The following is a 15,479-nucleotide window of genomic DNA, read 5'->3' as shown; positions in this document are numbered from 1 at the left end:
CGTTTCGTGTGTATGGCGAGGCTTGTTGCAAAAATCACACCAAACCTGTGGCTTATCATCAAACCTGCGCTGGTAATTTGCAGCCTTGTTGGCCGCAGCATCGCTAATTAAAGCAGAAATTTCAATTGATTCACCAGTACCTTTTTTCTTAAGCATGACGCTCCTTCGGCTCTCTTCCCTTCTGACTTCGGCAAATACTTCGCCAATGGATGGGAGAGTAGGTCTGCCAATAATTCTTCCTCGCACTTCATCGAACTCAATGTTGAGGCCGGCAAGAAACTTGTAAATACGGCTGTCTTCCACAGTTTTCTTGTGGTGGTTGCAGTCGTCAACCGATTTCCATTCGTATGTGTTGAAGATGTCAAGATCCTGCCACAACCTTTTCAACGAATTGAAATATTTGGTGACGGAATCATCTCCTTGACGAATCTCTCCCAACTTCAAAGTTAATTCGAAAACTTGAGATTGATTTCCTAGGTCAGAATACATCTGACTAACATTATCCCACAATTCTTGTGCAGTAGTATAGCACATGTAATTAGAGCTTATATCCTCCTCCATGGAATTGACCAACCATGTCATAACCATGGAGTTTTCAGCGTCCCAACTGTCGAACAGCGGATCATTAACAGTAGGAGCCTTCTTGTCACCAGTGATGTAACCGATCTTTCCTTGCCCACGGATATACATCCGGACAGATTGTGACCAGCGGAGAAAATTATCACCATTTAGGCGGATGGTGATGATTTGGACAGAGTGAAAGTTGGACGTTTTCACCGGAATGGCAGCGGCAGGGGTTGAAGTGGTTTCGGACGTGACTTCCGACATGGCTATGACGGTTTTAGGGCTGCTGTGTTTTTTGTTGCTCTGATACCAACTTAGAAAATATGAGGAAGAAGAACTCCGAAAATATGAGGAAGAAGGAATATATTTCTGTTATATTCAAAACTTATTATCTTACAAGACCAAATGACACTCCTTATATAGGAGATATTACAAACATCATTATAACCCATTATATGCCACTTACATATTATATATTACCACTATCTACCACTATCATATTCTATACATGCCACTATCTACCACCAACACCACTATCATATTATATACATGCCACTATCTTATTATATACATTAACACAAATTTCCAGCAGTATAGATACCCACACTCAGCTTCAGCATCTTTAGTCCACCTTTCAGTCATCTTCATCTGCCTCTACTCTCACCTCTCTTCATTCAGGTTTGCTTAGGTTCTCTTCAGTTATTTCTTCCTCTGTTTGACTTTTTGATTCTGGTGCCTCTCATCATATGATTCATTACCTTTCCTTACTCCAAAACTGTATCCCCTCTCCCTTTCTTATTACTATTAATACTGCTAATGGGTCTGGTATGTCTGTCCTATCTATTGAGTTTGTTTTACTTTTTGCCATGTCTGTTGTTACTATTCCCTCTATTCTTAATGTTCCTCAACTGTCAGTTAGCTTGCTTTCTATCAGTCAATTTGAGGCTTCTAGTTTTGATGTTATCTTTTCTTCTTTTGTCTGTTGTGTGCAGGATCGGTGTCCAAGAAGCAGATTGGGACCGGTCGTAGAATTAGAGATCTCTATGTGGTGGAAAGCCTGCATCTTCCTCTGTCTACCTCCCCCGTTGCACTTTCATCTTTTTAGTTAGATTCTTAGTCGAGTCAGTTTTATTTATGGCATTCTCGCTTAGGTCATTTGTCTGTTGACCGCTTGCAGTCTTTAGCTTTCAGGATTGTTATGTAAAGTTTCTTCTAGTCAAATTAATGAGTGTCGAGGATGTAAACTTGCTAAAATGATAGCTTTACCTTTTAACAACAGTACTTCTATTTCTGCGTCCCCTTTTTCTCTTGTACATACTGATGTCTTGGGACCTTCTTATGTTCTCACTAACGAGGGTTCTACGTACTATGTGTCCTTTATTAATGATTGTACCCGCTATATCTGGGTTTATCTTATGGCTCATAAATCTGATTTCTACCAGATATATCATACCTTTCAGTCTATGATCATTACACAGTTTGGGGCCACAATTAAAATATTCCGGTCTGACTTGGGTGGGGAATGCTTTAAAACTGAATTTTAGGAGTATTTGGCCAAATTAGGCACCATTCACCAAACCTCATGTACTGATACCCTTGCCCAAAATGGTCGTGCTCAGTGTTGTCAAAGTCGCGCCTAGGCGCAAGGCGAGTCGAGGCGAACCATCTGCGCCTGTACAGGTGCCAGGCGAGGCGGCTTGAGCCAGGCGAGCGCCTTAGCCGCGCCTTGAGCCAGGCGAGAGAGGCGCAAGGCCCTCGCCTAGGCGCGACTGAGCGTTTAATCTGTAGATCAGATCGAACGACTCAGATTCGACTTAGATTAAGCTTTCGAATGGCATAAAATCACAGAGGATCAGAACTCATGTACCATATCAGCCGAATACGACTCAGATTAACCCTAATCGAAGTCGTCTCTCTCCCTCTTTCGAGCTGCTGGAGCTACGACTGCGACACGAGCTGCGACACGAGCTGGACTTCGACTGCGACACTAATCGACTTCGGCTGAGCAGGTTCGACTCCTTCTTCTTCGTCTTCGACACTGATCCCCTTCTCCTTCTTCTTCGTCTTCGACAGGTCGTCTTCGACTTCGACATTCATATTTTTTTTTTTTTCCCTTTTCTTCTTTCTCCTTCGGCTTCGCAGGTTCAGTCGTCTCTTCTTTTTCTTTTTTCTTTTTTTTTTTTTTTCCTTTTCTTTTTTTTTTCAATTATTTGAGTTATATTAAATAAATAAATAAATAAATAAATTATGATTATTACATAAATAAATAAATTAATTCATACATACATAAATAAAAAAATAGATACATTACATTACATTACATTCATTATGATTATATTAAAATTGATTCATCATTATACTGAAATTAATTAATTGATCATTAATTAAAAAAAAAAAGAAAATTGATTCATGAGTTAATTAATTCATACATTCATTACAGTACATACATTGAATCATAACATTAATTAATTCATAAATTGATTCATAAGTTAATTAAAAAAAATAAAAAATTGATTAATTAATTAGAAAAGATTAATGTGTTGTGATTAATAAGAATTTAATGTGTTGTATGTGTTGTGATTAATGTGATTAATAAGAATTTAATTGATTAATAAAGATTAATCAATTTATCAATTTATCAATTAATCAATTTATTGTGTTGTGATTAATGTGTTGTGATTAAAAAAATAGAAAATTGGTTGATTAATTAATTGATAAATTGATTCATAAGTTAATCAATTTATTAATGTGATGAATTAATAAATTGGTCAAAGTTTTTCTTGAAAAAATAATGTAACATAGGAATTAATGTAATGGAATGTAATATTCATTAATTAATTAATTGATCATTAATTAAAAAAATAGAAAATTGATTCATGAGTTAATTAATTCATACATTCATTACAGTACATACATTGAATCATAACATTAATTAATTTATAAATTGATTCATAAGTTAATTAAAAAAATAGAAAATTGATTAATTAATTAGAAAAGATTAATGTGTTGTGATTAATAAGAATTTAATGTGTTGTATGTGTTGTGATTAATGTGATTAATAAGAATTTAATAAGAATTTAATTAATTAATAAAGATTAATCAATTTATCAATTAATCAATTTATTGTGATTAATGTGTTGTGATTAAAAAAATAGAAAATTGGTTGATTAATTAATTGATAAATTGATTCATAAGTTAATCAATTTATTAATGTGATGAATTAATAAATTGGTCAAATCAAAGTTTTTCTTGAAAAAATAATGTAACATAGGAATGAATGTAATGGAATGTAATGTACATTAATTAATTAATTCATTATTCATCATTAATTAAAAAAATAGAAAATTGATTCATACATTACATACATTAATAAATTCATCACATAACATACATTACATTCATTATACTGAAATTGTTTTTCTGTTATTTATTTTTTGTGTTGTGTAGTGAGTACTATTACTAAGTAGAAAATGACATCGGAAAGTAATAGAAAGATCCGGCGTGGCAATATGCCCATTTGGTGGAGGAGAATAATTTAAACAAGTTTGAGTGTAATTTTTGTGGTAAAGTATCAAATGGAGGTGTTTATCGGGTGAAACAACACCTTGCGGGAGGTTATAGGAATGTTACTGTTTGCCCGAAGTGTCCTTCTCATGTAAGAGAAGAGATTAGAGAGTTCATGTCCAAAAAAAAGACACAAAAAGAAGAAATGAACATGTTGCCTGATTTTGATGACATGGACATGGAAGATGAAGATGAAGATGATGATGTTGTTGAGATCAATGTCAATCAACACCGCAAGTTGACAAGTAGTAGCCAAGGTTCATCCAAATCCAAATCCAAATCAAAAATGCCAAAGAGAAAAGGGCCTATGGATGTTTACTTCACACCCAATCCTGAATCAGTGGTGAAAAATCGAAGAGACCAAGCAAAAGGGAAACAAACAAAAATTGATGCAAATGACCCTTACAAAAAAGAAATGAGAGCTCGGGCACTGCAAAGATTTGCAAGGTGGATGTATGATGCTGGTATCCCTTTCAATACAGTAAATTATGAGAGTTTTGGACCAATGATTGAAGCCATTGGCCAATATGGTCCTGGTATGAAGCCACCGACTTACCATGAAGTGCGGGTTACCCAACTCAAAAAAGAAGTGAAACATACTGAAGATTTGATGAAGTATCATAAAGAGGATTGTGCAAAATACGGGTGTTCCATAATGGCTGATGGTTGGACTGATAAGAGAGGAAGGACATTGATTAATTTTTTAGTTAATTGTCCAAGAGGAACTATGTTTGTTGAGTCAGTTGATGCTTCTAGCTATTCCAAGGATGGGCAAAAGTTATTTGAATTACTAGACAAGTTTGTGGAGAAAGTTGGAAAAGAGAATGTCGTGCAAGTTATCACTGATAGCGCTGCAGCTAATGTGTTGGCGGGTAAGAATATTTCCTCATTCCTTACATCAAAATTGTTTACTCATAATTTGTTTTGTATTTAAAATTTAAAAACTTGAAAATAATAATTCTTCATTATTGTTACATTATAGGGAGGTTTTTGGAAGCTAAGTATGAACAGTTGTATTGGACACCATGTGCTGCTCATTGTTTGGACTTGATGTTGGAAGACATTTTCAAGATACCTAGACTGAAAAAGACATTTGAAAGGGGTATTGCAGTACATGGCTACATTTACAATCGGCCTACGTTGCTAAACATGATGAGGCGCTATACAAATTTGAAGAATTTGATCAAGCCTGCAAAAATTAGATTTGCAACCGCTTTTTTGACTTTGACTAGGATGCATCAACAAAAAAACAATTTGAGAAAGATGGTCACCTCCGAAGACTGGACCTCAAGCAAATGGGCAAAGGAGCCACAAGGTAAAAGAATGGCACAAACTTTGTTGATGCCTTCATTTTGGAATACTGTTGTGTTTGCCCTTAAGGTCTCGGGTCCTCTTGTCAAAGTGCTTAGATTGGTTGATACTGAGAAGAAACCTCCCATGGGATACATTTATGAGGCAATGGATAGGGCAAAAGAATGCATTGCAAGTTCATTTGATCATAAAGAAGAGAAGTATAATGAAATCTTCGAAATCATTGACAAAAGATGGGATGTCCAATTGCATCGACCTTTACATGCAGCTGCGCATTTTCTTAACCCAGAATTCTTTTACCCAAAAGCGTTAGACGTGCAAAGAGATCATGAAGTGATGAATGGGTTTTATGAATGCATGCAAAGGTTGGTCCCGGATGTCACTGTTCAAGATTTGATCACTAATGAGATGAGTATTTATATGAAGGCTGAGAGTCTTTTTGGCAAGGCTGTTGCAATTAGGCAAAGAAATACAAGAGCACCAGGTAATATATTATAGACTCATAGAGTTTATTTTGAGTAATACTTTTAGTAAAACTTAATACTTGGTAACAATTATTTCTAACTAGTGGATTATCGCAGCTGATTGGTGGGCATCATATGGTTCTTATACTCCAAACTTGCAAACTTTTGCTATAAAAGTCCTTAGCCTAACATGTAGTTCATCGGGTTGTGAACGAAATTGGAGTGTATTCGAACATGTGAGTATTTAACATTCTAACTAATTTTTTGTTGAATTCAAATTTTTTTTTTCTCATTATATAGAATTTAATATCTTTTTAATGCTTGCAGCTTCATAGCAAGAAAAGAAATAGATTGGAACAACAACGTCTCAATGATTTAGTGTATGTCAAATACAATAGAACATTGAGATTTAGGTATGACATGCGCAACACTCTTGATCCCATATCTTTGCAAAATATTGATGAAAGCAATGAGTGGTTGCTTGGGAGGATGGATGGAGAATCAGATGAAGATAATGAGCCTGTGTTTGATGATGATGATGGCTTGACGTGGGCTACTGTTGCTAGAGCTTCTGGAGTAGAAGAAAGTAGCCATGCAAGTAGAGCAACAAGTTCACGCTCAAAGGCACAACTGAGGATATCTAAACCATCAACATTGACTCCACTTCAATTAATAGATGAAGAGGAAGCGGGCTCAGATGACACAGAGGAGGAAGATGTTGAGGGATACAAATCAACTGATGGAGAAGAAGATGATAGTTTGCTTGCCATTGATGTTGAGGATGATGATTGACTGACACCGACCTAACCTACCCTTGCTTTTGATATTGATGTTTTTAAGTGTTAAGTGAAGTGTTAAAAATTGATATTGATGTATTATTGATTGATGTTTATTGATTTCTATTACAATGATTCATGATTCCTATATATAGAAGAGGGTGAGTGTGTAGTAGGTAAGGAGTAGGTGAAGTGGAGGTGGTAGTGGTGTAGTGGGTTAGGTTTAGTGGAGTAGGTGAGGTGGTAATGGTGTAGTGGGTTAGGTTTAGTGGAGTAGGTTTAAGTGGGTGAAGTAGGTGGAGAGTAGGTGGATTTTAACAGCCCCCCGCAAACTCAAGGGGGATAGGAACTAACCAACTTGAGTTTGGAGAGAGTAACAAAACAAGAAAATACATAAAAATAAAAGAGGATAAGAGACACTGTATGGTCGTGTCAGACCATTGGTGAAGACACTGGATGGTGGTGTCATAACGTTGTAGAGGACACTGTATGGGGGTGTCATAACCATGTAGAGGACACTGTATGGTGGTGTCATAACGGTGTAGAAGACACTGGATGGCGGTGTCAGACCGATGTAGAAGACAGTTTATGGGGTCATGTCGGACCGTTGTAGCAGACAATGTTGTGACAGTTGTGGTGACAGTTTACGGAGTCTTGCTGGACCCTTGTAGAAACTAACCGGAATCAATGTCGGGACAGTTTACAGAGTCTTGTCGGACCCATAAAGGAGCTAACCGGAATCAATGTCGGGACAGTTTACAGAGTCTTGTCGGACCCATAAAAGAGCTAACCGGAATCAATGTCGGGACAGTTTACAGAGTCTTGTCGGACCCCTAAAAAGTCGCACCCTCAAAAGGTGTGCCCAATCTTTCAAAAGGCGTGCCATCAAAAGGCGTGCCCAATCCATAAAAAGACGTGCCATCAAAAGTTGCGGCCTCAAAAGGCGCGCCCACTTCATCAAAAGTCGTGCCTGACAGAAAGCGTCGAGCCATCAAAAGGTGAGCCGGAGACGCGGCGAGGCACGTGAGCGACAGAGTGGCGTGTCGGCCGCGTCGTCAGTGTCGATATAAACCAATGTGGAGGCTGTGCTTGAGGCAGAAGCGAAGACAAAAAAACCTGGGAAAAAACTTCTGAAAAACTCTTCATTTTCTGAGAGAGATATTCGTTTTTCTGAGAGATTGCCTTCATTTTCTGAGAGAGATATTCGTTTTTCTGAGAGATTGCCTCTAAGAGCTGCAAATCTTGAAACACTCCCCTTCCGAACATTATCAGTCTGAAATTGCTATTTCGCTGAAACACTCAGCAACCCAAAAAACATGGCCTCTTCTTCCCGTTCAGCTACCCAGAATATGGCCTCTTCATCCCGTGGTCTACTCACTCTCTTTCCCGACCTCAACGAGTCAACAAGAGAGATAACTGGTGCGGAGGCCCGTGAACCTCAACCAAACACCTCTGGTTTTGCTCCGTTGAACTTTCCGATGCGGTCGGTGGAGCAAAGAATAGCAGTGCAGTCGGATGTGGAGGCCAATCAGTATACATTGAAGTCATGTGTGGAAACCATGACTGCGGTTACAAATTTGTCGAACCGGCTGCAGAGTAGGACAAATGAGGTGCAGCAGTTAAACGCCCAACTGGCTCTGCTCCAACGCATGTATAAGGATGCGCGAGCAGAGTTAAGTGTGCTAAAGGCGGAAAATAAGGAGCTGAAGCGGAAGGCCACCGTGATATTCCGATTTGGAGGTCCACCGTATGCTGTAGTAGAGGAGCAGGGAGGAGGCAACTTGCTTGGTGGTCTAGGAAGTACGGAGGCAACACCGGCAAGGACCACCCAGGACGGAGGCAAGAAGAAAAGACCGGCGGAAGAGTAGAGGAAGTGAGGTCGGTGGGTGGCCGTCTGCAGAAAAGAAAACAAATCGTTTTGTGTTTGTTTTTTTTTTTTTTTTTTTGTTTTGTTTTTTTGTTTGTTTGTTTGTTTTTTTTTTTTTTTTTTTGTGTGTAAAAATGTGATCGGTTGTTTTGTGTGTAAAAATGTGATCGGGGTTTATCCCTGAGAGGAATAAAATATGGTTTGGTGTGCAAAGCTATTTGGTATGAATGCAATTTGAAAACGATTAAAAATAATGTGAAAGAAAAATAAAGAAAGAAATAATAAAAATATATGTGAAATTAAAATGAAAGATGGGAGAAATAAGGAAAGTGGTTTGGAGAAAATAAATAAAAATAATATATTTTGAAATCAAACGGAGGAGAGAGAGGGTACAAGCCCATGTGAGGGAATGGGTTGAAAAAGGATTGTGGGTTTGAAAGTGGAAAGATGAGAGAGAGAGAGTGGGGAGAATGATTAAAAAAAATGTTTTCATCCTAAAGTGCATGTGGGAGGTATAATAGAGGGCATAGGCAATTCGGTGGGTGGTGTGTGTGTTGCCCTTTTCCCTCTGCTGCTGCAGTGTGTTTTTTTATTTTATTTTTTTTTTTTTTTTTTTTTTTTGTTTAAGAATAATAATAGGAGAAGAATACCCATGTATTGGGAGAGAGAGATTGAGTGGAGACAAAAAGTGGAACCAACCCATGTGGGTGGAGGTGGTGTGTAGGGTATTTAAACACTTAAGTAATATATAATGGAGAGATAGGGTAAAGATATGTATAGATATATGTTAGTGGTGTCCAAACCCAAAAATGCTGTATAGAATCAGCAACTCAGTACTTCTCAGAGGTGAATCAGCAACTCTACGTTCCTCCTTCAGCCCGCTCCGGTGGCTACGATGGTGTTCACGATGAACAACAAAGATCAAATCATTTCTTTTCTACATCGGCCTGTTTTCACCATCTCTGTAGAAGAGTCAACCATGGCTGCGCATGGAGAAGAACGTGAGATTCAAAAAAAGCTACTGGATCGAGCACTCTGCCGACCTCACCGTGGAGGCTATGATGCTTGACTCCAAAGCCGCTGATCTCGACAAAGAGGAAGGGGTTGGAAGAAGGATACTCCAAGGGTGAAACTGGGTTTATTCTGGATGGAATTCCTCATACAAGAATCCAAGTTGAGATCCTTGACCGAATTGCTGATATTGATTTAGTGGTGAATTTCAAAGGCTCTGAGGAGTGCTTGTTGAAGCATGTGAGAAATGGAATTTATTCCACTGGTCAAGAATTTCTGAGCATGGGATCTTTCAGTGCTGATGTGCAAGCTGCTTGGAAAGAGAAACTTTGTATTTATACAGAGCAGAGCAACGCCTCCTCCACATGAGGAGTGAAGGTATGTATAGAAAACTCCAACGGGCTAGGTTGAGGTCCGGCGGACGGCCAAGGCGAGGTTGCCGCCCGCCGGTGAAGCGAAAATACTAGGTTCTCTAACCTTGCTCTGATACCATGTTAAAAATTGATATTGATGTATTATTGATTGATGTTTATTGATTTCTATTACAATGATTCATGATTCCTATATATAGAAGAGGGTGAGTGTGTAGTAGGTAAGGAGTAGGTGAAGTGGAGGTGGTAGTGGTGTAGTGGGTTAGGTTTAGTGGAGTAGGTGAGGTGGTAGTGGTGTAGTGGGTTAGGTTTAGTGGAGTAGGTTTAAGTGGGTGAAGTAGGTGGAGAGTAGGTGGATTTTAACATGAAGACATATATTAATATTTGTTGGATATTTATGTTTTGGATGTTTAGTGTTTATGTTTTTATTTTATTGAATGTGGATTATTTGATCTTTGAAAATTGGAATGTTATGTAATATGCACTTTCATGGCTTTGAGAATTATTCTATATTTTGTCTTGAATCTTGATTACTTTTTATTTTTTAAAAAATTGTCTTACTACTATGAATGATTAGTCTATATTAATTTTTCTATTTTTTACGAATACTGTGCGCCTTACTTCAATAAAGCCCGCGCCTCGCCTTGCGCCTAGGCTCCAAGAGACCTTCGGCGCCTTAGTGCGCCTTGAGCCTTTAAAAACACTGGTCGTGCTGAACGTAAACACTATCATCTCCTTGAGACAGCTCGATCTCTCCTTCTCTCTGCCTCTATTTCGACACCATTTTGGGGTGAGGCAGCTCTTACCGCTGTTTTCCTCCTTAATCGCATGCCGACTCCCCTACTCTCCAATCAATCCCCTTATGAGGCTCTGTATTCCCAACCTCCTAATTATTCCCTTTTGCGTATCTTTGGGTCTGCTTGTTTTGTCCTCTTTTCCCGTAAAGATAGGACTAAACTTAGTGCTTGGCCTGTCTTGTGTGTCTTTTTGGGTTACAGTCTTACTCAAAAAGGCTACTGCTGTTACGACCCTGTCTCTCGTCGCCTTTATGTCTCCTGTCATGTTACCTTTCTCGAACGTCTGTCTTACCTTCAGTTTCCCCTATCACTGTTCTCGTTTCCAAAGAGGATTTGGTTCGTATTGACCCATTTCTTTCTGAGGTCCCGTCTGATAAGTACATCTCCACTGTGCCTCCTGAGGCCATTCTTACTTCTCTATCTGCGTCACCTATGGCTCCTTCTCCTCCTTCGGTTTATTCTTCCCCTCCGTTGTTGGTCTATTCTCGTCGCAAGGCTCCTCCACCACCAGTTGTCTCTACTCCTATTGCTGCTCCTTCTACTTCTGACAACTCTAATCCTGTTGCCCACCGATATCCTCCTCGTGAGCGTCGTCCTCCAAACAAGCTGGGTTGGTCTAATACATGTTTTTCTGCTTCCTATTGTACTTTTTTGTCTATTATTCATTCTTTTTCAGAACCTCAGTCTTACAAGGAGGTCTATCAGGATCCCCTTTGGATTCAAGTTATGGAGGATGAGTTGTCTGCTTTACAGAAAACTAGTACTTGAGAGTTGGTTCCTTTGCCTGCTCGTAAGAATCTGGTTGGTTGCAAATGGGTCTACAAAGTCAAGACTTATTCTGATGGTTCTCTTGAGCGCTACAAAGCTCGTTTGGCTGCCCAAGATTTTTCACAGGAGTATGGTATTGATTATGAGGAGACCTTTGCTCCTGTTGCCAAGATGACTACTGTTCGTACTTTGATCTCTGTCGCTGTTATTCGTTTTTGGCCTCTTTATCAGATGGATGTTGAGAATTCTTTTCTTAATGGCCATCTCACTGCATGCGTTCTCCCCCTGGCTTTCACCATTCCTCTGGACAGATTTGCCGCCTTCGGCATGCTCTGTATGGTCTGAAGCAGTCTCCTCATACTTAGTGTGATCGTTTTCAGACTGTTGTTACTGTGCTTGGGTTTCATTCTTGTGCTTAAAACTCTGCTTTGTTTCTTCTCCACACCTCTTCTAGATTTGTTGCCTTATTACTGTATGTGGATGATATGATCATCACTGGCTCTGACTCTTCTACTATCTCTGAGGTCAACCAGCATCTTTTCCGCACTTTGAGACGAAGGATCTGGGTCCCTCACAGTATTTTCTTGGTATTAAGGTAGCTTCTTCTCCCAGGGACTACTTTCTCTCTTAGGCCAAGTATCCCAATGCAGTTATTCATCGTGTCGGTTTTACTGACACTAAGATTTCTGATACCCCCATTAAGCTTAATGTGAAGCTCACCCTTACTGATGGTGTTCTTCTAGATGATGCTACTTTATATCGAGAACTTGTGGGTTGCTTAGTCTATTTGACGGTTACTTACCCTGATCTTGCCTATGATGTTCATGTGGTTAGTCAGTTCATTTCTGCTCCTTGTTCTACACATTGGGCTGCCTTAGTTTGGATTCTTCGCTATCTCCGGGGTATTATATTTTAGGGTTTACTGTTGTCTTCTACTTCCTCTTTGGAGTTAGTAGCTTATGCTGATTCTGGTTGGGCCGGTGATGTCACTGATCGCAAGTCCACTTTTAGCTTCTGCATGTTTCTTGGTGATTCCTTGATTTCTTGGAAGAGTAAGAAACAGACTGTTGTTGCGCGTTCCACTGCCAAGGCTAAGTATTCGTGCTATGGCTCATGCCACTGCTGAGATTGTTTGGTTTCGTTGTCTCTTGACTGATTTAGGTGTCCCTCAGTCTTCTCCGACTGTGACAACCATAGTGCTATTCAGATTGCACATAACACTATCTTTCATGAGCGGACGAAGCACATTGAGATTGATTGCCATTTTGTACGTTAGCATTTGCAGTCTGGCTCCATCTTGCTTCCTTTCGTCTCGTCGGCTTTGCAACTTGCTGATTTCTTTACGAAGAATCACATCACTGCTCGGTTTCAGTTTCTTCTTGGCAAACTTTCAGTGTTTTCTGCTAAAACACTTTGAGTTTGAGCGGGGGTGTGAGATGAGAATATTATGTCATTATAGACATTTATGTAATCATGGAATTAGGTTAATATGTAATTATGGAATTAGGTTAATCGTGAATATTCGATTGATTGTATTTCCTATTCTAGATTAGGGTTAGGATGTAATCTTTGTATTATTTACAAGTTGAATATACAGAACATTCAGTATTTCTTATTTCTTACAAACAGCAGTTAGCATATCTGATAAGCTAGTTCTTTGCATGATCGAGAGACTGGTTTTGAGTTATGAAGAATGGATCATGGATGCTATCTTTTTTATATATTGCCAATACATTTTATGCTGTTTAATAAAGTCTATACGAGACACAATAGGATCTTCTTAGGTTCATTAGTGTTCATAAATTGCCAGAGTGTCTAATCCGTCCGCGGAAGAATGCATCATATTCTTAAATTGTGCATCCATGATCTGATAGCAAATATGCAATCAATTTGCAGATGGGACATCATGCACATGCAAATTTGTAGATGATTTAAATGATCACAAGGCCAAGTTTAACTGAGTGGCGTGGGTTAGGGTTTAGGGTATACCTTTATTGTGAACTTACAGTGTTAATATATAATTGTTAATTTATAATTAGCTTTAGCTTTAGTATATAAATTGTATAGCTTTAGCTTTATTCCTTTTGTTGCTTTCGGTGATAGTGGGTCTTGTTGGTATCCAATGTTTCATTCTTCTCTCTATAAAGAGAGAGTTCCTTCTCTTTGTAATAATCACATACAATACAGAAACATCAACACATCAATCAATAATACATCAATTATAACATGGTATCAGAGCAAGGTTAAACACTTAGTATTTTTCGCTTCACCGGCGGGCGGCAACCTCGCCTTGGCCGCCCGCCGGACCTCAACCTAGTCCGCTAGAATTTTCTACACATACCTTCACTCTCAATCTCTCTTGTCTTGGAGGTTGATGATTCCGTGTTGTATGGATCACATCTCATCTGATCTGATCATCAACTAGTGCTATTCCGAACAGAAGCAGAAGCAAACATGAGGATGATAGACTTGGGAAGCCAAAGGGGGCCCTTGCACATGCACGTGGTTATGTGGCCGTCGTTCCTCTTCCTGCTTGCCATCTTCACCCTCTTTCCAATCTTCCTCCCCTTCAAGGCCATCAAAACCGTCACGAACCCACTGAGTTAGGTCCACACAGTGGCTCAGTTTGCAGAGAGAAAGACAAGACACGGCATGAGAAACTTTCTTCTTAAAATGGGAGGTGGTATCGATAGCAGGTGGCACCACCTTCTTCGTATAGCTCTCGTCGAGTGTGGTGAGTACAGCCGTAGTCACATAACCTCTGCCTCTAACCAAGGTTACTACGACCAGTACAATTCGTCTTCCAAAATCAATACTGTTAGCAGCAGCTGCTCCTCTTCATCGCTGTTCAACGTACCAGTGTGGGCCATGTACTGCAACGGCAGGCAGGTTGGGTTTGTAATGAAGCAAGCTGGAGCACGTGTGATTGTTCCTGAGATCGATCCTATCCTTCACCCATCCGATCTACTTTTTCTTTTATTTATTTATTTTTACTTTTTCTGGTCTTTACCCCATATCCTCCTGTTCCTCACCCTCTATTTTTTTATTCTCTTTGTTCCCATCATATTTCACCCACTCATCCAAAACCCTATAATCTATTCCACCGACCAAACACCACTTGGTTCCCACTAGTCCTTTTAATTTTTAATCTATTCACTTTTTTTGACTAAAGGCACCGCATTACACACACTCATTTTTTTTTTTATATTCATTTTATCATCATCATTTTGCACCCCACTTTTCCTTTTTCATTTCCAAAAAAAAAAAAAAAAAAAAAAAAAAAAAAAAAAACAAACGTGACCACTTTCCTTGTCCCTCCTTTATTTTCACCATCATTTCTTTCAAACTTTTCATCACCTTTATTTTGTTCTCTTCCTGACACCTCTTTTTATATCCACCACTTTCTTTTATTTATTATTATTATTCTTATTTTCAAAACAAAAAAAAAAAAAAAAAAAAAAAGTCTTGCTGATTCTCAACTCTTGCTGATCCACCACTTCATTTTATTTATTATTCTTATTATTATTATTATTTTCAACAAAAAAAAAAAAAAAAAAAAAAAAAAAAAATCTATTCACACCCAACTCGGTTTTCATTCCACAAATTTGTCATTTTTTTTTTTCATGCCGGGATCAACCCCGATCAGCATTTTACACCGAACAAAAAAAAAAAAAAAAAAATACAACAACTTCAAAACAATACAAAAAAAAAAAAAAAAAAAAAAAAAAAAAAAAAAACCAACACACAAAACAACCACCTCCACAGGCAGGATTTTTCTTCTCTACTCTGCTGCCGGTCTTTTCTTCTTGCCTCCGTCCTGGACGGCCCTTGACCGTGCTGCCTCTGTGCTTTCTCCTCCACTGGGCATGATCACTACTCCCTGCTCCTCCACTGCAGCATATGGCGGCCCTCCAAATCGGAACATCACGGTGGCCTTCCGCTTCAGCTCCTTGTTTTCTGCCCTTAGCACGCTCATCTCTGCTCGC

The 15,479-nt window shown here is 38.9% G+C and overlaps 2 protein-coding genes across 6 annotated transcripts in view; both read left to right on the top strand.

Annotated features, from left to right (window-relative positions):
* The window catches only part of LOC114266956 (putative LRR receptor-like serine/threonine-protein kinase At1g06840), a 47,248-nt gene that overhangs the window by 19,466 nt on the left and 12,303 nt on the right, over positions 1 to 15,479 (top strand). The window lies entirely within an intron of this gene.
* Positions 4,060 to 6,762, top strand: LOC145801037 (uncharacterized). The gene is made up of 4 exons (XM_082891137.1): positions 4,060 to 5,000; positions 5,111 to 5,923; positions 6,021 to 6,139; positions 6,231 to 6,762. The coding sequence occupies exons 1-4, from the start codon at positions 4,244 to 4,246 to the stop codon at positions 6,693 to 6,695; spliced, it is 2,154 nt and encodes a 717-aa protein (XP_082747263.1). The 5' UTR covers positions 4,060 to 4,243; the 3' UTR covers positions 6,696 to 6,762.

This window comes from Camellia sinensis, chromosome 10, assembly GCF_055761805.1.
Source record: "Camellia sinensis isolate YWXY chromosome 10, ASM5576180v1, whole genome shotgun sequence".
Classification (NCBI taxonomy): domain Eukaryota; kingdom Viridiplantae; phylum Streptophyta; class Magnoliopsida; order Ericales; family Theaceae; genus Camellia; species Camellia sinensis.
Note: the sequence above shows the minus strand (reverse complement) of the source record. Positions and strands in the feature narration are given on the sequence as shown.

Bases quoted from the DNA above. Each gene is read 5' to 3' on its own strand.
- LOC145801037 (XM_082891137.1), top strand. From the start codon at position 4,244: ATGTCCAAAAAAAAGACACAAAAAGAAGAAATGAACATGTTGCCTGAT. The intron at 5,001-5,110 runs GTAAGAATATTT...GTTACATTATAG, and splicing joins TGCAGCTAATGTGTTGGCGG to GGAGGTTTTTGGAAGCTAAG. The intron at 6,140-6,230 runs GTGAGTATTTAA...TAATGCTTGCAG, and splicing joins ATTGGAGTGTATTCGAACAT to CTTCATAGCAAGAAAAGAAA.